The following is a 23725-nucleotide window of genomic DNA, read 5'->3' as shown; positions in this document are numbered from 1 at the left end:
TTTAAGAAAATCAGCTTTAATATTTGGACATAAGCTACTTATCTGTCTATTGCTAAGAAGTTCTGCTTTAAAAACCCAGAAGAAGTTGAAATTATCCATTTGAGTTCTTAATTATTTGACATTTTTACTACCTTTAATATCATTCTTTTTTTACCTCTCTTAAAATCTTATTGTGGCAAATTGTGCTGCTTAAATCCTTTGATTTTACTCTTGTTAGATGGGTCACATTTTACTTTGGCCCATAATTTTCAGGAATTATGATTGTGGATGATTTCTTGATTTCTGGTCTTTGCAGATCCTACCCCCCTTACAATCAAATTACACATTGCAAATTCATAGATTTTCAAGTGACAAAATGTAGACAATTTTTATTTTCCAGCTCTCATGTATTTAGATATCATTCCACCTTGGTATCACAGCTGGAATAATTTATATGCTCTTGTTTTCTCATTGTACTGATAATTTCACTTTGCAGTCAAAGTAAGTGAACTCAAAAGCTTTCTTCCTCTTACAGAGATTTTCGAAGACAGCTTTCCATTGACACAAGGCCCTTCAGACCTGCCTCCGAAGGAAATCCTAGTGATGATCCTGATCCTTTGCCAGCACATCGGCAGGCACTTGGGGAGAGGCTTTATCCCCGTGTGCAAGCAATGCAACCAGTACGTAATGTGCAGTTAGCTAACTCTTAACTGGTTGTGGCTTTTTTTGCTTTTGAATTGAAATGGCCATTTAAAAGAAAAACTATCAACTACTACCTTTGTTTAATTTGTATGTAGTGCTGAGGATCTAACTGAAGGCCTCACACACACTAGCTGTGTGTGTGCTCTACCTCTGAGCCACAATCCCAGCCCCTCCTCTTGTTTTTCTTTAAAGCACATGCACGCACACACATTTCTTTTGTTTGGCTTGACTGTAGATTTTGACAAGCAGTTTTAGAGAGTAGGCAAGTAACATTTGTTTATCATTTATAGGCATTTGCAAGTAAAATTACTGGCATGCTGTTGGAATTATCCCCAGCTCAGCTGCTTCTCCTTCTAGCAAGTGAAGATTCTCTGAGAGCAAGAGTAGATGAGGCCATGGAACTCATTATTGCACATGGACGGTAATGTGTACAATTGGGAAGGCCTATCAGTTTAAACATCAACTGTTTTGTTTTTAGTATGTGTGTGCCAGCATATCTTAAATCTTATACCATAAAGTATGATATTTTAATAATTTTTATCAAGTGGTGGCTTAGAATCTGTAAGAGCTTAGCTCTCTGATGAAGAAAAATTAATGGAAATACAGTTATATTCATGGAATTTAAAAACCTGTAAAAACATGCAGCCTGTAAAGTAGTTGTGTTTTGTTTGTGCATAATTATATGAACATATTTTATAGCAAAAGAATAATAAAACAGAGAAAGCTAATTAAATTTCATGGATTTTAAAAACCCAATCATGATTTTGTTTTAGAATGGTAGTGTTTTATTAGTCACTTTGGTTCTAAAAGGTCTTCTATATACTTGATGTTTAGGAATTGCTTCCAAGAAGTACATCTCAAATTCTCCACCAGAATACCCCTTGTGGCAAGAGGTCATATTATACTCAAAGAATCTTGTAGTGTAGCACCTAACTTCTTGCCATAAGTATGAAATTTATTTTAGTCCCCTGATTCACATTAGAAATTCGTGCAGGTTTTGCTTTCTATTTTGTAATATGTTTGTTTGCTTTAATATAAATCTAAAATATTTAATAGTTAAATTACTTAACCCTCTTTTTCCACGGTGACAAGTAAAAGTGATATTAGGAAGATGTACCATATTTACTCTGTGACTTCTATCTTAGGCCTACTCTTAGTAGTTGAAGCTTTGAAGATTTGATTATTTTATATGAAAATTTCTGTGCTGCTGGGGATTGAACCCAGGGTCTCGTGCATACTAGGCAAATACTATGCCATTAAGCTACAAGCCCCTACTCTTTAATAAAAAATTGTTATTTCTTCCCAATCATGATTTTGAAAGAATGAAATTAGGTACATTGCTACAGGTATATTAGCAATCAGGCTGAGTACTGAACTGAAACAGCCACTTCAAAAGCTTTTGAATGGTCCAGGCCAGAGACTGTTGGTTAAAGTTTATTTTTTTATGTATTCTGCATCTCTGGACTTTTATGTATACTTTCTTTATTCCTTTGCCTTGTCTCTAGAGCTATCAGCGCACACTATTATAGTTTAGCCATTATGGGAAAATTTCAAAAGAATGTGCATTTTGGTTAAAAAAGATTTATACATATTTATGTATATATATTATATATATGTATATATTTCATGTATATAAATGTTACTAAATTAGTACTTTTTTGATTGAGTAAAACTAATGCACGGTATCAACTACTTTCCTCCTGGCTTTATGGAGCAATGAATTTATTAATAGTATTCTAGAATTATTAAATATGCTATAGAACTTGAGTCCTTATTTGTGATTGCTTCCTAAACAATTCTTCTGTGTTTCTACAATGCTTGCTCTGAGCTTAAGTTCCAGCTCTTTGGTGAAAACAGCGTTTATTTTGACTTAAATCAGGTAGTCTTTAGCCCATTATCATGAATTATACATGTAACATCACGTGGGTTTTAACAAAATATATTTTTGATGTCTCTGCTCCTCAGAACCACATTAGGAGAAGTAAGTGTCTTGGATACTTGTTAATCCCAAATCTTAAATTTAGTGATGAATTCTTGGAAAATTTTTTATGTGTTCTCCATATCATACTAAATTATAAATGTTTCAGTTGTCTGGAAAATGAAAGGTTCTTGTTTGTTTTTAGGGAAAATGGAGCTGATAGTATTCTGGATCTTGGATTGTTAGACTCCTCAGAAAAGGTACAGGTAAGAGCTGTATTCTTCACATGCTAATAGATACTTTGAATTTAAATTATAAGGAAATTGGGAGAAAAGTAGGATATAGGAACTAAATAAGTAATTTTGTAAGTAAAATACATGATTACAATAGAGAAAGAGAAGCCAAGATAATTATATAATTGTTATATATGCATTCGATATAATGAACTGAATAACAGAGAAGGAGAGAGGCAGACAAAATTCCAAGACTAATTCCTCAAGGCCCCAAAGGTGCAGAGATACATGTGGTATCACAGCAAGGGAGGCTTCTTAGGGCATGATGTATTTCATTGCATATATCTTATTCTAAAAACTACTGGAGAACTTACAGTGCCAACCAGGGAGAGCATACCCATTTCAATCAATCAGTTAATCACTGTGTGTGTGTGTATGGTAAAGTTGATCCTGTCACTTCATTTTACCTGGAAACAGACTTTGAGACTAAAGTATAAACCACTGCCCAGCTCTCAGACTATTCCAAGTGGTGCATATGCAGGATATGTACAAACATCTTAGTAAAAGCTTTGAGAGCTTATCATTGGAATCCTTATAATACTACACACCCTCATCAACCAGCCAGTCTTCCATACTATTTTAACATAACCCGTTTTCACAACTTGATATTAGAAACGTTCAACATATAAATATTCAAAGGCTCTAAAATTAATTATTCAGCATATATATAAATAACCAGGAGAGACTGGCTACTTGACCCAGGAAAGGAACCCAGTAGATGACATCTGTGAGGTGATCCATTTGTTGGGATTATCAAAGACTTTATCTCATGTTGTATAAGATAATGAATGAAAAGATACAGGAAATAGAAAGTATAAAAGAGAGAACCAAATACATTTTAAGATTAAAAGTACAATATCTGAAACAAATTTTAAGTTGGATTGGTATTCAAAAGTAGAATGAATATGACAGTCCCTTCTGAATAACAGAAAAAGATTTAAAACAAAGAATAGTTTCAGAGCTTTTGGAACAATATCAAAACATAACATTCATGTCTTTGGAGTACTCCCAGAGGAAGAGGAGAAAGAAATTGCTTTGGAAAATTTTTTTGAAGAAATAATGGCTGAAAATAAATTTGGTATAAGACATAGATTTACAGATTTGAGAACATGAGTGAACTTCAAACAGTATAAATAAAAAGAAAACTATGTCCAGACACATCATAATTTACTGTGATTAATACAAAGATAATTATCTGTAAAGCAGCTAAAGAATGGTGTCCGAGATACAGGGAAAAAGTGAATTGAAAGATAGTAGGTTTCTTACCAGAAACTACAGAGGCCAAAAGGCAGTGCTAAAAACCGGAAATTCAGAATTTTTTATCCAATGAAAATATCTTCAAGTATTAAGGTGAAAGAAACTAACCTGAGTTGCATTAAGTAATTTTTATTTATATAACAGGTGTTACTTTATGTACATGAGGTTTGTGTACCACAGTTCTGAAAAAGTGAATTAAGTTTACCTTTAATATTGTTAGACACATTTAAATATGAATGTTCTGCCTTCCTGACTTTGACTTTGATTTCAGAGAACCAGTTCATACATTTCTTATTCTTTTTTTCCTCTTTTGTGGTACTTGGGATTGAACCCAGGGCCTCATACTTGCTTGGCAAGTGCTCTACTGTTGAGCTATATCCCCAAGCCTTATATATTTCGGGATAGTGGTGGGGTAATAGCATTTGAACCCAGGGGTACTCAACCACTAAGCCACATCTCCAGCCCTTTTTATTTTATTTTATTTTTTTTTAAAGAGAGGGGGGGAGAGAGAATTTTTTATTTTAAACAGAGAGAGAGAGAGAGAGAGAGAGAGAGAGAGAATTTTAATATTTATTTTTTAGTTTTCGGCGGACACAACATCTTTATTTGTATGTGGTGCTGAGGATCGAACCCGGGTCGCACGCATGCCAGTCGAGCGCGCTACCACTTGAGCCACATCCCCAGCCCTCCCTTTTTATTTTTTGAGATGTGGTCTTGATAAAATGCCTAGGGCCTCACTAAGTCGCTGAGGCTGGCCTGGAACTCAGAATCCTCCTGTCTCAGCCTCTGGAGGCACTGGGATTACAGCCATGCACCAATACATTTCATTTTTTTAAAGATGAATATTGGGCCTTAATCTGTAGCATTCTGTTTTTAGGAAAACCGAAAGCGTCATGGCTCTAGTCGAAGTGTTGTAGATATGGACTTAGATGATACTGATGATGGTGATGACAATGCCCCTTTGTTTTACCAACCCGGAAAAAGAGGATTTTATACTCCAAGGCCTGGCAAAAACACAGAAGCAAGGTTGAATTGTTTCAGGAACATTGGCAGGTAAAATATCTCTAAAAATTATTACATTTGAGGGGAGGAAGGGTGCTGGGGTTTGGACCCAAGGCCTTGAGCATGCTAAATGTGCTTTCTACCACTGAGCTACATCCCCAGCCTCTTAAGTTCTTTTAAAAACTACAGTTTAATGAGATTTTCTAAAATATTAATGTGTGTCAGCCCCACTCCTCCAGTGGGGCTGACCTCTATCAAACACAAGATCCTCCTGCCTAACCTCCATAATAGCTGGGATTTTAAGTATGTGCCACTGTGTCTGGATATAACACATTAGTTTTAAAACTGGGCTTATGTTCTATTTCATAGTGGATAGAAATAAAGCTGTAGAGAATTTCTTAATCATATGAATGCTTATGTATATATGTTTGGAGTAGTGTATTCTAAATATATTTTTAAATTAAAATCTTATTTTTTTTCTATTTTTGTTTTTAGGATTCTTGGACTGTGTCTGTTGCAGAATGAACTATGTCCCATCACATTGAATAGACATGTAATTAAAGTACTACTTGGTAGAAAAGTAAGTAATTTTGATTAACATAACTGTTTTTACAATTACAAAGAATCTTTTTATAAATAATATTCCAATATGACATACGTAGAATCTTTCGTACCTGGAGGAGATGGCATAGTAGAGTTGGGTACACAGGTAGGTAGCTTTGGGTCTGACAGATTGTGGATCCTATTGCAGATAAATCCCCTGACACTTTTGGCATATTCATTTGTAAAGTGGTAAAGAAACAGCATCATGACTAGCAAAGAGTAGTAACCAGTAAATTTTATCCACTATAATTAGTTGTAGCAAGTGGCAATGGAAGAGAGTAGTAGTATTGAAAGAACATTCCAATTTCAAAAATATATGTAATATTTATGTGGGGGGGCAAAAGAATATAAGAAAACATAGTATAACATGCTTAGTATTTATTTTCAGGTAATGGAATTAGCCTATTTCGTGTTTTGATAGTTTAACAGCGTGTACATTTCTTTGTGATGGAGGGAGAGGAGAAAGCCTTTAAAATTGATGTATAATGCTAATTATGCAGCTTTTGATTTACAACAACAAAAAACTGTTTTTAAAGGTATTGTAAATTGATACAAAATAGCAAATATCAAATTCTTTTTAGATGCATGTCACATCTGATAAATTAGAATCATCAAAGCTGTAATCTAATAATTTAATCAAACCCACTGATGAACATTGTTCTCTATTAAATACAAGCATCCCATTATATGTAATGTAATTTGGTGTTGTTCCCCACCCCCTGTAATTTGTGCCCCATTCAAGTTCTTTTTGTGTGTGTGTGTGTGTGTGTGTGTTTTAATATTTATTTTTTAGTTTTAGTTGGACGCAGTACCTTTATTTTATTAATTTATTTTTATGTGGTACTGAGGATCGAACCCAGGGTCTTTCAAGTGCGAGGCTAACACTGTACTGCTGAGCCATAACTCCAGTGCCCCCGCCACCCCCCATTAAGTTCTTAATAAACTGTTATTGTTCTTAGAACTAGACTGAAATCTCAGTAACATGGAGAGGTTAATATGTTGAGTTTTTAATAATGTATACTGAACAGCTCATAGATTCAAGTTTAACTCAGTGACTTGACCTTGTACAAGTTACTGAATTTCTTTGAGCATCAGATTTATCAACTGGATTTGATAAATCTGTATTTTTTAAAAATTTTTATCAAGAACAAATAGATGTATATTTAGTTGAGAACCAGCTGCTGCACATAATCATTGTTCAGTAAATAGTAATGGCTTTTCTTTTTTCTTGTAGTACTGGGGATGGAACTCAGGGCTTTGTATACCTAGGCAGTACTGTACCACTGAGCTACATTCCCAGCTCTTAAAATTTTTTGAGACAGGGTCTTGCAGGTCTTGAACTTAACAATCCTCCTGCCTCAGTAGCTGGAATTATGGCACGTGCTATGGTGCCCAACTAGTGGTAGCTTTTTAAATCAAATTTTTAAAACTTTATCATGCTGTTGACATCCTCCCCCCACACACTTTTTGTACTTTGACTCTGACAAAACATTTCATTTTCAAAGAAACATTAAATTTTACCTCTTCAAAGTAGTTTCATATATTTAGTGGGAAATTCTTTATCAGTATATCTTCAAATTAATTAAGATTCTTTATCACAGATAATAATTTACTAATGTTTCTTTCATAATTTGAGTTTCATATGATTACGTCTTAGGTCAACTGGCATGATTTTGCCTTTTTTGACCCTGTAATGTATGAAAGTTTGCGGCAATTAATCCTCGCTTCTCAGAGTTCAGATGCTGATGCTGTTTTTTCAGCAATGGATTTGGCATTTGCGATTGACCTGTGTAAAGAAGAAGGTGGAGGACAGGTAAAGCATATACAGTTTTCTTATTCTGGCAAGAGAACTGGGTTAATTTGTTGTGCTGCTGCTTCATACAGAAGCAGTTTAGGAAGAGAGAGAAAGATGTGTGCACACACTGAGAAAGAGAAGCAAGCATAGCTGGATATGAACAGAGAGATGACTTAGGAATTAGTGATACAGACTGAGAATAGAAGGGGATTTTTCTACTTACTCAAACTCTTAGGTATTTTTTAGATAAAGACTTGTCTTTAGATTTAAAATTTCTAGGAAATTAAGATTTTGTCAACTGTTGACTTACTATATTTCTTGGATAAAATTGTCTTCATTGTTGAATTTTTCACAGGTTGAACTCATTCCTAATGGTGTGAACATACCCGTGACTCCCCAGAATGTGTATGAGTATGTGCGGAAATATGCAGAACACAGAATGTTGGTAGTTGCAGAACAGCCATTACATGTAAGTGTTTTCTAGAAAGTGTTAAGTCATGTGATAAAGCATTTTTTGTCTCATCAGAGTTTGGAAAAGGTGCTTGTGGGGCTGAAATGTAGTTCTTTCAGGGTTCTATCACCACTAATATATTGGGTGATCTGCTAGAAGTATTTTATTTACAGGACTCAGGCTTATTAGTAGAAGGACCCCTAGCAAGATTAGGGGAAAGGATCCATTAGGCAGATTCTGGCGGAATCCAGGTGCAAGCTTCCAAAGTTCTCTGCATGGGCTGTCACACCACAGCTCTTCCTTAGCTCTGAAATGCAGCAATGTGTTCTATACTGTGTCTGCTTTTTGAAGCCTGCCTAGATGTCAGACCAGAGTTTTTATTGGAGGTTATTAGTCCTGTGGCTTTTTTTTTTTTTTAAACCGTGCAACCAGCCATGATTACTAAAGTTCCAGACTCTTAAGGAAAGCACATGTGAAATCACATTATTTGCACAAATAATCTGTGCAAATTCTTAACAGCTGGGTTCATTGAGGGACACTCGAAAATCCAGGTTCTTTGATATCAGCCAAGCCCAACAGGCCCTTCTAAAAAGCAAAATCAGGTCTCTTGGTAACTTTTTCCATTTCCAGGGTAAAATGTTTATGTAAATTTATTACTCATAGTGTCATATTTTTTATTTATTTTTTTAGTCATATATTTCTGATCTCAAGAGTTCAGGTTAGGTCATGGTTCACTACCCTCCAGATATTAGGTTTGAATATGGAAGGTTTTTTGTTGTCATCCTTATCTAAGATGCTGACAGGAGAGAACACTTTTGGCAAATTGAAGCTATTCTTATTTAATGACCAGCTTGTTTGTTATTAACACAATTTTAAAAATAATTTTAGTTAACTGTTAGTGTCTAAAAATATTTATTTATTTTTTAAACCTGTGACCTATTCACTTGCCTTTCTCCCCTTCCTTTTGAATCTATGAAATAAATTCAAAATACAAAACTGTTTTTTGGTTTAAAATGGAAAGTGACATTCTTATAGAAGTTGGATTTTTTTTTTAAACAGTTCAAACATGTGGAAAATAAAGTACTTATTGTAACAAAAGGATAATTTTTAAAATTCTCTAGGCTATGAGGAAAGGTCTACTAGACGTGCTTCCAAAAAACTCATTAGAAGATTTAACAGCAGAAGATTTTAGGCTTTTGGTAAATGGCTGTGGTGAAGTTAATGTGCAGATGCTGATTAGTTTCACCTCTTTCAATGATGAATCAGGTAGGAATTTCTGTAAATGTTTACTTATGGAATAAATTGTATAAGTGTGTGGTCAGCATTTTCTGAGTTTCTGGTTCTTCAACCTTATTACAGGATCTGGGAAATACCATGTTATCCATTATTTTTAATGGTATGATTGCACTAAATAACATTTTGGTAGCTTAGCATTAGGTTATTTTGATTCTAATGTGGAATAACTGTTTTAGGTTTTTTTTTTTTAAAAAAACGTGGTTTAAAGAATGCAAGTAAAAATTCTTTGTGGTCAGCAGAAGATTTGTATATACTGATGTTCTATTGGTCCTTCCTGATTCATGTGTCTTCAGCTCTAAAAAATTTGATTGCACGATGTTTGTTTTGTAGAGCTGGACCCATTCACACTCACAAAGACATGACAGCATACAAATACATGGAGAATCTAGAATAAAGATTAGTGTAGTGATAATTTTTCTAAAATAAACTTTATCTCCAGTGTTTTATTCTACAGTTCAGAATAAAGGGACTTTGAAAGTCCCTGAGACTAGCCTTGAGTTGTATTTTTTTTAAATAGGAGTTTTCCCCTCCATATTTTTTATTGATGCTTTATACTTAAGTATGATAGTGGAATTTGTTGTATATCCCCAGCCCCATAGTCCTGAGTTTTTAACTGCAACTATATAATAAACATTGGAAGCTCTACGAAGTTTGCTGTAAAAGAATTATACCTATAGGGGCTGGAATTATAGCTCAGTGTTAGAGCACTTGCCTAGCACATGTGAGGCACTGAGTTCAATCCTCAGCACCACATAAAAATAAAAAAAATATTGTGTAAAAAAAAAAAGTATTGTGCCCATCTACAGCTAAAAATATATATATATTAAAAAAATTATACCTACAGTCCCAAAATTATTACATACGTAAAGATAACCAATTTTTTCCCTTTTATTTTTCAGTTTTGCAAGCAGCTTTAGCCAAATTATAAAAAACTAAATTTGGGTACATTTTTTCTTCATGCCTGGAAATACATAAATTGTTCTATAATTGATTTGTTCTTTTCAATACATTAAGAATTTGTCTCATTTATAAACCAAAAATCTAGGAGAGAAACAAAATTTCTGCCCAAGGACCAGATCAGCACTATAGGCATCATTCCAAAGCTTTAGAAATGTAGACTCTTTTGTTCCCTCTACTTACCCCCCAGACTTGGCGAATGACAATCTGCTTTTCAGAAGATCTATGTCATTTATAAACCCATTCATCTAAGAAGCTTAGGGACATGAGAAGAATCATGATTTACAAACAAATTTTAAAGTCTGATTATCACTTTTGAGAATAGTGGTTCATTTTTCTTGTTTTGGTCGTCTTAAGGCTGGATTGGCTAATCAACTATAGAGCTTTTTACATTATGCATATGGTCCTAATTTGTGTTAAGAATTAGACCCCTCAAATGTTAAATAGTATTTTAATTTTGTATTTTTTTATTATAAGAAGTTTATAGTACTGATATAGAATATTGAATTTATATTCCTCATTCTTAGGAGAAAATGCTGAGAAGTTACTGCAGTTCAAACGTTGGTTCTGGTCAATAGTAGAGAAAATGAGCATGACGGAACGACAAGATCTTGTAAGTTAAAACCTTCACAAAATTTGTACAAGGAAATGTAGTGGTTTGTTGTTGCTGCCTTTTTTTTTTTTTTTTTACCCCTCTTTTGTTGGGTGCGGGTGGAATGGGTGCTGGGGATTGAACCCAGTCCTCAGACATGGTAAGTTTGTGCTTTCTATTGTGGAGCTATACATCTTTCCCCAAATTTTAAAATACTGTTTATATGAATGGTCATTTTAATTTTAGGTAGGGTGGAGAAATTGTAAAAGGTCAGAAATAAAAGGATGTTTTTTATTTTTCTCTTAAACCTCCAAAGGTATGTTATCTCTTAATCTTGCTGTCATTGTCCCAAAAGATAATACAGCTTATTGTAGTGACACAGTTAATGCCCCCTGCCCCATTTACAATAGCCACCCTTGTCCTTTCCAAAACCCTCAGTAGAAGGCTAAAACCAAGGATAGTACCACGCCCCACAATTTTATGCCTTTTTCATCTTAACTAAGCATTAATCATACACTGTGCTGTAATGTTTACCGTTTAAGAGTCATTAAAATCAGCATGGATTTCATTTTCCTTCTTCAAAATTTAGCAATTGTGACCTTACTCAGCAACATTTGCTTTTCTTAAGCTGAGCAGGCTTCTCTATGGCATGTACAAATTGGCCAGCATCACTGTTCTTCCACTTATTAAATAAAATAATTGGTTGCAACAATGCTTGTGTTGAAGTAATCTGATAACTGAGATGGCTACTAAGTTACTCAGTGGATAGTGTATACAATATGGGTAATGTTGGACAAAGAGATGCTTTGACATCCCTACTGGAATAGTGGCAGCCAATTTAGAGTTTTTTTCCTTTAAGTTTATCATTTAATATTTTTGGCCACAGTTGGCCACAGATAATTGCAGTCATGGGAAGAAAAACCACAGACAAAGGGGAACTATCATGTAGTGCTTATATGTGCTAATTTTTCCTCTAATTTATTTTTCTGGGTTTTCCCCCTCTGTTATACTACAGATTAAACCCCCAAGGGTTTTCACTGAGTTAAATAAGCCCCAGTCCTTCTTATTGTGAGATAGGATCTTATTGCCCGTTGGCCTTCAAACTTGAGATGCTCCTGCCTCAGCCTCCCAAGTAGCTGGCATTACAGTTGTTTTCTACCATGCACAGCTAAATTTATTATTTCTGTCCTACTTAATATTATCACAAAGCCCCAGCCAACTTAGAATTATAAATTAGATAATAAACTTTGATTTCAATGGAAAGTCTACAATCTATATTTAGTCTCAAGTGTATTCATAACCAGATCAGCTTGCTCATTATCATTAATCTTGAAGGTAGTAATCTGTTCTAGACTTTCTTGTAGAAGTTAAGGCATTCCTTATCCAGTAAACTCCAGGGATCCTTACTATTAATTCCTCAGGGTTCCCTGGGACATTTCCCTTGTCTAATCAGCCTTAATTCTTAGTTATCTAAACCAGACCATTCACTGTTTAAAAATGATCATTTCTAAGTGTATATGTCATTTTATTTAATTACTTGTTCAGGAAAGCACAAAACCTACAAATTTCTAATTACCTTCAGTTTAATCAGGAGCTGCTTTTAGCTCTCCTGAATATATGGCTCCAGGAACCTTGCAGTATTTTTCTACTATTGCAAGACAGGTTGTTCAGGGGTCCTAGCTGCTACCTGGTTTTGTTGTTGGCTTAGCCTTTCTAGTAATTTTATCAACAGCTTTAATTTGGGGGCTTCACTTTTTCAATGCCTATCAAAATTAATTTTAGTTTTAAGCAACATGTATTCTATTCCCTTTACCCTCATTTTGGAAATCATCCTTCACATATATATGATTTTTAACCTGGTATGTCTAAGGGGAAGAGCTTGAAGCCCATAAGAATTTAATAGGACTTTCCCAAACAGGTCTCCATGAATTATCATTAGTCCTGCAATGTCATGGATATTGGAGAAGAACTATAGTTTTTTTCTCTTTTGGAGAGTGTAGTTCTGTGAAGTCTGCCAATATTTCTCTTCTTATTTCCTGAAAGTCTAGTAATATAGTCATCCACCTTGGAGAACCACTTTACATTAATCTGTTAAAGCTGGCCCAATCCTTTTTTTTTTTTTTTTTTTAATCTATAATTCTGGATGGTTTCTCATACAAATCAACTATGTTTTAGGAAGTAACAAATTAGTTTGTTTAGGTTTCTGAATCACTCTGGCAAATTGTTTAGGGGTGTGCAGTAAAGACAGTAGATTAAAAAATCTTTCTTCTTAAGAGATCAGAATACTGTACCAAAAACTAGTATATATGTATGTATAGAAGAGTGAATCAGTGAATATGTATTCAGAGAAATATTTCAGGAAAGCATATCCTTATTATATCTAAGTACAAAAAGTATAGTAGAAGTTAACATTTATTGCCAACATTATGTTTATATGGCTGATTGCATTAACTTTTATCTACAGTAGCTATTCCCCAGTACTTACTTATAATTAAAATTGTATCATAATGTTTTTGATGAAAATGTTATTATTTTTGCTAATAGATAAAATGCAAAATGACTATTTTAGATAAGCTGTAAGTGTTGAACCTAGAATCGTGTCCTTTGTTTGGAAGCCTTGTGTCCTTTTCAAACTATTAGATCCCCTCTGAAATTTAGCCATAGAAAAGGCCCTTAGAGACCATTTTGCTCAGTAGTTTCATGTTATATATGAGAAAACTGAAACCCTGAAAGATGAAATTGCCTTTAAAAAAAAAATACTTTTCTCTCTCTTAATCTTGGACCATACTACTTCTCCCTGTCTTTGGGTGTGGGGGGGTGCTTTTTATTGAGGTATGATTGACTCCTTCCTTTAATTCTTTTTATAGTCGTAGATGGACAGAATGCCTTTGTTTTGTTTACTTTATTTTTATGTGATGCCGAGGATCGAACTTAGTGCCTCATGCATGCTAGGCAAGTGCTCTGACTTTGAGCTGCAGCCCAGCTCCAGGAATGGGGCTCTTATGTTGCCAGAATTAAGGGTTGAACGTTAACCTATAAAAGTCTAAATTGTAATTATCATATTCCTATTTAGGTTTACTTTTGGACATCAAGCCCATCATTGCCAGCCAGTGAAGAAGGATTTCAGCCTATGCCCTCAATCACAATAAGACCACCAGATGACCAACATCTTCCTACTGCAAATACTTGCATTTCTCGACTTTATGTCCCACTCTATTCCTCTAAACAGATTCTCAAACAGAAATTGCTACTCGCCATTAAGACCAAGAATTTTGGTTTTGTGTAGAGTATAAAAAGTGTGTATTGCTGTGTAATATTACTAGCTAATTTTGTAGATTTTTTCCATTTGTCTATAAAAATTTATGGAAGTTAAAAGCTGTCATATACCCCCCTGGTGGTTCCTTAAAGAGACTAAATACAGACATTCCTTGCTGAGTTTGTAGCTTAAAGGCCTGAGGAGCACTAGCAGCATTTGGCTATAATGGTTTGCTAGTCAACAACTTCTGGGTCTAACCCCAGCCAAAGATGACAGCAGAACAACATAATTTACACTGTGATTTATCTTTTTGCTGAGGGGGAAAAATGTAAAATGTTTTGAAAATTCACTGCTGCCTTTGTGGAAAGTGTTTCAGCAAAGGTTCTTGTATAGAGGGAATAGGGAATTTCAAAATAAAAAATTAAGTATGTTCTGTGTTTTCATTTTAACTTTTTTATGGTGTTTAATTTGTGGTTGGCTGCAATTGTGTATCATGTATATGGAACTTGTAAAAAGTTCTTGACATTCAGATCTTCAAGATGAAATCACTTTTACCGATTTAAAAAAAAAAACACTTTTATTGCGGTTTATTTCAGCTGCATTGAGCTCTAGGATATTAAATGATATCACTAATATTTTGCATGTAATTTGTTCATTTGAGTGAGGGCACTTTTTTTGTACATATGATGGGGCCAATGCACAGTACTTTATCACAATCACCTATTTTTCTTTGTATTCCTATTTCAATGCAGTCAGTCAGGAGGTAACTGCACTTCAGTTCTAACTAGACATTTGTACTAAGGTATTTCAGTTATGTAAACTCAGCCTGGGCACTTTCTGATAACTGTAAAATGTTTTATAAGATCATGATTATTGAAAATACATTTTGGAAAATTTTAAATGTTCGTGAGCAGCTTAACTACTTTTGTATCTAGCCTTTTTTAAGTATCTTGTTACATTTACTTTTTTAAATAAATTATAGAAGAAATGTCAAGTAACACTGAAGGAACAATAGTTTTTATTTATATAGTTGTACATTTTTAAACTAAGGGCAATACACTGATATGGTTATGAGCATAAAAATTTTTTAGTTAAAGAACTGAAAGTTTATATACACATGGACTATAAAAATAGTAGAAAATCAATCCACATTTTACAGTTAGCAGAGAATCCTGAATGGCACCTGGCCAGGCCACCTTTTCTTTTTACAAATGGGAGAAATGAAATATGATTGTTACTTGGCATAGAAAATTAACTTACTCACTTATAACTAAGTGACAGGTTCTTTTTTGATGAGTCATGAATTATGTAGCCTAGGACCAATATCCCTAAATTCTTGTGGTTTTAGTAGCTTAAAAGAACACATTATTTTCAGTGGCATAATAAGGAGTGCTTTTCTTCACTAAGTCTTCACGGAGACTTAAACTAGTCACTTTACATATTAAAAAATGAGAGAAAGTCTTTGAACTTTCTCCTTTTTCTGTTCCTATATAGACCTTGGGCCTTGGGGATAGTTTTCAGGTTCAAAGGCATTATGCTTTTATTATATAACTTCCTTTAAAAGACTGAACCACATGATATTCTCAAACTTGTTGACACTAAAAATATTTCAAAGTGAATGAAAGTAGTGAACCTCATTGTATTACTTAAAACACATAATAACACGCTGTATTAGATGTGTGTAAATTAGCCAAAGTGAGACATTGGTTTTTATGTCTAAATGCTATTTCTGAATAAATGAAATAGTAATTAGATTAAGAGCTGATTAGCATCAATGTGTTTGAAAGATACAAAATTTATATATCACCTTAACCTCTGTATGCACATGATGGGATTGATAAAATATTAAATGAGAGCAAACTAGAGATGATTAGGACACTTGAAACCCTAATTGTGAACTTATTTTTAGTAGTTATTGAAAGAATGAAAATATTTAAAGTAATGCACAATGTCGTAAGTCTTCCTAAATCAAGATTTTGGTTAAAATGCTTTTAGAAATATTAAAAGCAAGAGTGAGTCTTTTTTTTAAAGTAAAGCATAAAATGGTTCTAAATGTAAAATAAAGTCATGTAAAATAAAGTTCTCTTTTGGTCTTGTTTAGTGATTAAATCTAATAGAGTTGGAAACAAATTTAGGAAGCGAAGACCAAGAATGAACTTTACTGAGGGATTTCAAAATTTTGCTACTTCTACTCCCCCACACCCAGTCTTCTGAATATCCATTGGGGAGACTTAAAAAAGAGTTTTCAAAAGAATGATTTCACCATTTAGTACATGCCTCCCATAAGGATGTGATCATTTTTGTTTAAAAGTAGGCAACAGTTTCTAGGTTTAATGTCAAAAATTTGAGATCTTCTCTTGAGTTCCTGAGTAATATTCACCTGTATGGGGTTCGGGCTGGGGCTGGGGCAGGAGCTCAGTTGTAGAGCCCTTGCCTACCAGGAGCAAGGCCCTGGGTTCAGTCCCCAGTACCACAGGGGATTGGGAACTCACTTGAGATAGTTGATGCAAATTCTAAAGCACTGCCCTTACTAACTTTTCCTTGGTGGAAACCAGCTTTTTTTTTTTTTTTTTTTTTAATGGTTCCAGAGATTAAACCCAGGGGTACTTAACCACTGAGCCACATCCCCAAGCCCTTTTTTGTATTTTATTTAGAGACAGGGTCTCACTAAATTGCTTAGGGCCTTGCTCAGTTGCTGATGCTGGCTTTGAACTGTGTGTGATCCACCTGCTTTAGCCTTCTGAGCTGCTGGGATTACAGTACTATGCCACCACGCTCGACAGAAATCTTCATTCTTTTTTTTTTAATATTTATTTTTATTTAGTTGTAGCTGGACACAATACCTTTATTTATTTATTTTTATGTAGTATTGAGGATCGAACCCAGGGCCTTGCATGTGCTAGGCGAGCGCTCTTCTGCTGAGCCACATCCCCAGCCCCTAAAATCTTCATTCTAACACAGCACTCTAGATGATTCTGAAATATTACCCAGAGGGCCCCCCCCTTTCTATTTTAAAAGAATCATGAATATAAATCCATCTGCTGGGAAGTTCCTTAAAATTAAACCTTTCCTACTTAAGACTTATGGAAATATGCATCTGTTGATCATCAATTCCTGGACTAGATTCTTTTTCAATGTAAGGGCTGGTTGAAAGTGCCTTCACTAGACTGCCTAGGTAATGATTAAAATTAGTGTTACATCAACTTAAGTAGACACGAACATAGAGATTAATTCTTTAAATACCACTCGATTGATGCAGAAATATATTTTAAATGTGGCTTGTTTATTCATATTAAGTTATCTTGCATTAAATGTAAGTCAAGTTTCTTCTGATACCTTGCTTATACTTCAAAAGTATCAGATTGTTGGCTGTGCAACATGACATTTCTATTACTCATACTGAATATTTAACTATGTGCAGGTACTTTGTCAAGTGTTTTACATTTTATTTCATTTAATCTTATTTCCTCTTGACAGGAACTAAGACACAAGGTTGATCAACTTGTGCAAGGTTTCACAGCTAGGGAGTGCTAAAAGTGTTACATCTTTAGGCATTCTGGTTTGTATTCTTAAACATTTAGGCTATACTATTTTGTGGAAGGTGTGATGATTACGAATTCATAAAATAATGAAATTCTCAAATGATAGTCTGGCTGCATTATTTTGAAAAGGCAGTGATTCACGTGTTTTTGCTAGATTTCTAAACATTTTTCTCCTTCAGTAGCTTTCCCTAAGGGTGATAATTAGAACTCTGAAGCTATGGGGATTTTCTAAAGTCCAACAGTGGTACCTACATTTAAGTCCAAATGTCTTAAAATGAAAAGCACATCATGAAAAACTAACTTTCGTTCCTAAGTTTCCTTGTAAGGTGTAAAAGAGCTGTGAGTTCTTTAAAAAGCAGTTGTCTTTCATGATAACTCAATTCCCTGTATCTTTTTCAGAATATGTCTTTGCTTTTAGTTGCTGAACTTTGTTACTTCAATGCAAGTAGTGCATCTTCAGGGAAAAATATTATTAGGCAATATACTTGTATTGGAATGCTTTCTTCAGTGGAGAAGATGAAGTTTGGCTGTTAAATTTAAATACACTTAGTCTGATTAGCTTATGGCATGGTTATAACAATTAGATGTGTTTTGAGTATTATGAATTAGTCTTTAGTGTCTTTGTAAACAAAATGTGTCCTGCTAGGTAGCCATCGATACTTTAAAATTTTTAGTTTGTTTAATGGAATCATAGGTTCTTTTGTGCTTTTAGAAATGGAAGGCTTATGAGGTGATCACCTTTACCATATTCACTTAGTACTGGTAAAGAAGAAGCATCTAGTTTTGTTTCATGTTTCCTTCCTTTAAAGTTCTGCCCATAGGGCAGGAAATGTAGCATAGTGGTAAGAGAACATGCCCAGTATGCAGGGGTTCCTGAGTTCAATCCCAACATCACCCAAAATAAAATTCTTTCCACAGAAAAATCTAATAATCTCTTTAACTACCAAGAAGTGGATTGGGGTAGGGGAAGGGTGAGAGGAAATAAAATAGTCACAATAATGTGTCTGCTACACAAGGATGACAAACCTGGTTTGGAAATCATTTCTAAACTGATTAGTCCCAATGTTTGCCTTGCCAAACATTGCCTCACCTCCCATGCTTTCCTTTGAGATTCTAGTGAAAGGTTCCATGACCCTAAAATCCTATTCAATTTCTTCTCTAGCTCCTTCACATTCAAATTAACCATAAAGCCCTATAATTATTAAATCCTAATTTCTTGAATTCATCTACTGTCCATGTCCACTCTAAGGGAATGTAGTGGAACAAAGTTCATGGTAGCTGGGAAGCAAAGAGAGGGTAGGTGCTAGGATCCCAATATTCCCTTTAAGGCATGCTCCACATGATCTAACTTCTAGGCCCCATCTCCTAAAGGTTTTACCACCTTTCATAGCGTCATAGGCTGGAAACCAGGCTTCAACACATGGCCTTTGGGGTGCATATAATATCAAAAGCATACCCTTCACCCCTGACCCTGAAAGAAACATGTCCATCTCCCATTACAAAATGAATTTAGTCCATCTCCAATCTTCCAGATTGCTCAAAAGCTCAAGTCCAAAGTCTGAGACTCCAAGCAAGCTCTGCTGTAAGTGCCTATAAAAAGTTACATACTTACAACAGCCTAAACATTCTATTCCCAAAAGGAGGTACAGGAAAACAGCAAGGAGAAACCAAGTCAAAGCAACACCCAAATCCAGCTGTATGTAGATCCTTGTCTGGCACCTGGGCACATGATGGCAGGATATGGGGCCCCAAGGGCTTGGACTCTCAACGCTACCATCTTTCAGGCTGCAGACCATGTGACTACTATATTGGGCTGATTGTTCGTTTCCTGAGGCTTACCTTAGTAGGCATTCCATATGTGTGGCATCTCTAACATCCTGGGGTCTCCACTGCATCTTCAACTTAACTCAAAGCTTCCCAATCACATCAGTTTGCTTGCAGGGTCTACAGTCCTGCCAAACATTGCCTCAATTCCCATGCTTTCCTTTGAGATTCTAGTGAAAGGTTCCATGACCCTACAAGTCTTACATATTGCAAATCCAGCATCAAGAAGTAGCTGACCTTCTTGGAGCACAGCTGTAGCAGCCTCTGATTGCCTGGATGGCTGAACATGAGGGAATAATCCTAGTGAAACAATTCCCTTGGTGTCACTCTGCAAGCAGAATATTCCAGGGAATTCTTCTCAAGGAAAGTTTTTGAAATGAATTTACATTTCTACATTATTGAGCCTATGGTAGGTAAGGTCTTGCCAATTTCTGAGACACGCATCTTTGCCACCATTTCAGTGCAAAGTACTTGACTTCTTTTTAATGGTGTTACTCTTTGGCAACCACACTTTCCAGGACACAACTTTAAACAGTCTTCTTTGGCCAAACTGCAAGTTTTTCATCTTTCCACTTCATTTTTGCTCCCAATTCTCACTATGAGCAATACCCACTGCCTGAGTGCTGTGTTGCTTGAAATTTCCTTCCCAGATAAACTAGTATATCACCTTTAAATTCAGTCTCACACAAAGTATCTGGAAATGGACAAAATGCATTCCAGTTCTTTGCTTCAGTGTAAAGAATATGACTTCTAGTCCAATTTCCAGGATACTCTTATTTCCATCTGAAACTCATGAGCATAAACTTTACTATCATTTCTGTCAGCATTCTGGTCTTCTCAGCCCCTACCAGAATCACATCAGGCCCTGCTTGTAGCATTCCAGGCTTTCTCTAGCCTGCTTCTCCAAAATTCCAAATTTCTCTTGCAAACAATTCCAAAAGCTTCTGAATCACATTGTCAGATATGGTTGCAGCCATGACCTCATTTGTCAGTACTAATTTTCTACTAGTGAGCTTTCCATCACTGTGACAAAATACTTGAGATAATCAACTTATAAGGAGGAAAGATTTATTGTGGCTCAAAGTATCAGAGGCTTTATTCCATGGTAACTTGGTCCAGCATCTTGGGCATGTGGTGAGGCAGACTATATTTCCTCATGAGTAAGAACTTCCTCATTTAAATTTTCTTGGCCACTGCTCACTATAACTTTTTTTTTTTTTTTGAGTGAATGAATTCTAGTGACCAACTTAGGAACATACTGGAGTTATTCACCTCTGAAATGTTAAGTCTTACTCTCCCACTTTTTTACCCCAAATTACTCTTTCCAGTGCTCTCATACTTAATATAATGAGCAGAAGAAAGTGGTCTCACTTCATTTCTTCTTCATTTGGTCTAGACATGTCAGCAACTTACTCTAAAACAGTTAAGAGGATAGGGGATGTTCTTTGTACCCCACTTGAAACCTAAAAGCCAACAAATGAACAAAACCCCCTAGATTGGGGGCTGGGGTTGTGGCTCAGTGGTTGAGCGATCGCTTAGCACATGTGAGGCACTGGGTTTGATTCTCAGCACCACATAAAAATAAATAAAGTTACCGTGTCCAGCTAAAACTAAATATATATTTATATATTTATAAATATTTATATATAAAACTAAATATATATGTATTTATAAATATATGTAAATATATATTTATTTTTAAACCCTAGATTGTCTGCTGGTTCTTTTTTAAAAAAAATTTTTTTAGTTGTTGACAGACCTTTATTTTATTCATTTATTTATATGTGGTGCTGAGAATCGAACCCAGTGTGTCCCATATGCAAGGCAAGTGCTCTACCACTGAGCTACAACTCTAGCCCTCTGCTGGTTCTTTTGAGACAACTGCTTTATTATGAATATGAAGTATGGCTAAGTATGGTTTTGTGGTTGTCAAAGTTGGTTATATCTATGAACCAGTTACTTCTGCTCTACATAACTGGATACTCCCAGCTGGATGCCATAAGCATCATGATCTCAATGTGTCTGAAATGTAATTCATCATCTTCCTATCAAGACTCACTGGTAACGGCATTGCTGTCTAGTCTCTAAATTAGAAAGTTGTAGCAATCCTATAATCTCTCTTCAACCATACACTCCATATCTAACTAACTGCTGATCATGACATCTTGAATATACTTACTCACATGCATTAACCATTCTCTCTTGCATTCCCTTGTCTTATTTCAAGTTTGGATTATCCTGCACTGAGCCTGTTCCAATTCATTACAATCTAATTTCTACGCCTCCAAATTTGTAAACTTCCTTCACATTGGAAGTGTTCCTGAATGATAAATGAATGGCTAATTAAATATGAATCCATCTATGTTAGTGATTTTTCAAGCTAGTATTCAGGAATTGCCAATTTTGTACAAGGATTTTATTTTGAATTGTGGATTATCTAGGTGACCATTGATGGCACTAATGTCAAGTAATAACTTTTTAATGACTAAAGGTTAGAGAGGTAAATTTAATATGTAAATGAAGCATTGTTCCTCATGAAAGACAAGTAATGTTAGGAGAGTTGTAGAACAGTTAACGGCAATGGCTGCAAAATTCACACTGATCCAATACACTTTCATCAAAGCAACATCATCCATTCCTTAAGATTAAAAATTTGAATTTCACCATTTCTATAGTTTTTTTTAAACTGGACACTGAACATGGGGTGCTTTGCCACTGAGCTGCACCTTCAGCCCCTTTTTATTTTTTATTTTGAGACAAGGTCTAAGTTGCTTAGGGCCTAAGTTTTTTTTTAAGGGGTAGAAAACATTTAATAAATCATATATCTGATAAAAGACATATCTAGATGTATAAAGCACTATTAGGATTCAAATAAAAATAAAAGAAATAACCCAATTTTAAAATGGGCAAATAATCTAAATCAGAATTTTTGCCCCAAAAAGATATATGAATGCTTAACAGGAAAATGAATCAAAACTACAATGAAATGTTACTTCATATCTGTTAGAGGCTATAATAAAACGGACAGATAATACCAGGATGTTAAGAGGGTATAGAGAAATTGAGTTGTGAATGCACAGTGGTACAGCTGCTTTGGAAACAGGGCTTAGGGCCTAAGTTGCTGAGACTGGCCTTGAACTTATGATCCTCCTATCTCAAGTCTCCTGAGTTGCTGGAATTACAGGTGTGTGCCAACATACCTGGCATTTCTAGTCTTGTTTGAATTTAATTTTTTATTTGTATAAAATTCTAAAAATAAGAATTTTATAATTGATCTTAGGTTTGTACATATTTACATCTGTATTTTTATATACATATATGTGAATATATATAAAGTCAGTATCAAGGTGGCTATGAATTTTTTTTCCTTTAAAAGGGATTGAGACATTGAGAAATGAGGATTTACCCAGTGCATGATCCATAATAAGCCAGCAGTAGCCTGAAATTATATATATTCTATACCACAGGCTAGACTGTATTCTTGAGTCAAAAGCATACAAATGTCTATAAGTAGAATGCAAGCTGGTCCCAGTTACTATGGCTGCATAACAAGTTACTCCAAAACTTGGTGCTTCATATAATCATTTATTATGCTATGAATTCTGTTGGCTAGGAATTGGAAAAATAACAGCCAGGATGGCCTTTTTCTAGTCATAATGTCTGGGGTTTCAACTGGAAAATGTGATAGCTAAGAGTTGGAATCCTCTAAAGGTTTATTCATTTGCACAACTGGAAGTTGATGCTGATGTTGGTTGAGTGCCTCAGTTGCTTCCACATGGGCTTCTCCATGTGGTCAATCTCTCTGGGATAGGTTTTGGATTTGGTGGCCCATTACAGGGAGCCCCGGGACACTCGGGGGCAAGTGACGAAAAAATGCTGCCCGTCCATAGATAGGACGGGAGCAAATCTGCTCGTCCCTAGGCAGATAGGGCGAGGGGAAAAATGGCCATTTCGAGAAAATGGAGAAGATTGATACAGTATGTTTGTGTCTTGTTTTGTCTTGAAATGTTGTATTGTCTTTGTGACGAAAATATGGAAGGGGTGAAAAGTAAATTACTAAGGGAAGAAGGCACCCCAGTGGAACCAAGAATAGTTAGGGCATGTGTTGATAAGAGCCCAGGAACTCTAGTCAGAAAGAAAAAGAAAGTTCAGAAGAAGAAAGATTATCAGAGGAGGAAGGATTATCAGGAAAAAAGTTGCAACAAAAGGCTATTACTAAATACTTTTCGTTACCGGAGGGTGCGTGAAGCGGAGAGGC

The 23725-nt window shown here is 35.1% G+C and overlaps 1 protein-coding gene across 1 annotated transcript in view; it reads left to right on the top strand.

Moving 5' to 3' along the window:
* The window catches only part of Ubr5 (ubiquitin protein ligase E3 component n-recognin 5), a gene marked incomplete at its 5' end in the record, with an annotated part of 90941 nt that extends 76391 nt beyond the window's left edge, over positions 1-14550 (top strand). The window contains 10 exons of the mRNA XM_048801943.1: positions 515-659; positions 972-1102; positions 2805-2865; positions 5027-5202; positions 5647-5731; positions 7412-7567; positions 7905-8018; positions 9122-9266; positions 10781-10866; positions 13919-14550. Of these exons, the coding sequence (XP_048657900.1) occupies positions 515-659; positions 972-1102; positions 2805-2865; positions 5027-5202; positions 5647-5731; positions 7412-7567; positions 7905-8018; positions 9122-9266; positions 10781-10866; positions 13919-14131 (1312 nt within the window). The remainder of the gene's footprint in view (positions 1-514; positions 660-971; positions 1103-2804; positions 2866-5026; positions 5203-5646; positions 5732-7411; positions 7568-7904; positions 8019-9121; positions 9267-10780; positions 10867-13918) is intronic.
* Between the last annotated feature and the right edge of the window lie 9175 nt (positions 14551-23725).

The sequence above is a fragment of the Marmota marmota genome, unplaced genomic scaffold, assembly GCF_001458135.2.
Source record: "Marmota marmota marmota unplaced genomic scaffold, marMar, whole genome shotgun sequence".
NCBI lineage: Eukaryota > Metazoa > Chordata > Mammalia > Rodentia > Sciuridae > Marmota > Marmota marmota.
Note: the sequence above shows the minus strand (reverse complement) of the source record. Positions and strands in the feature narration are given on the sequence as shown.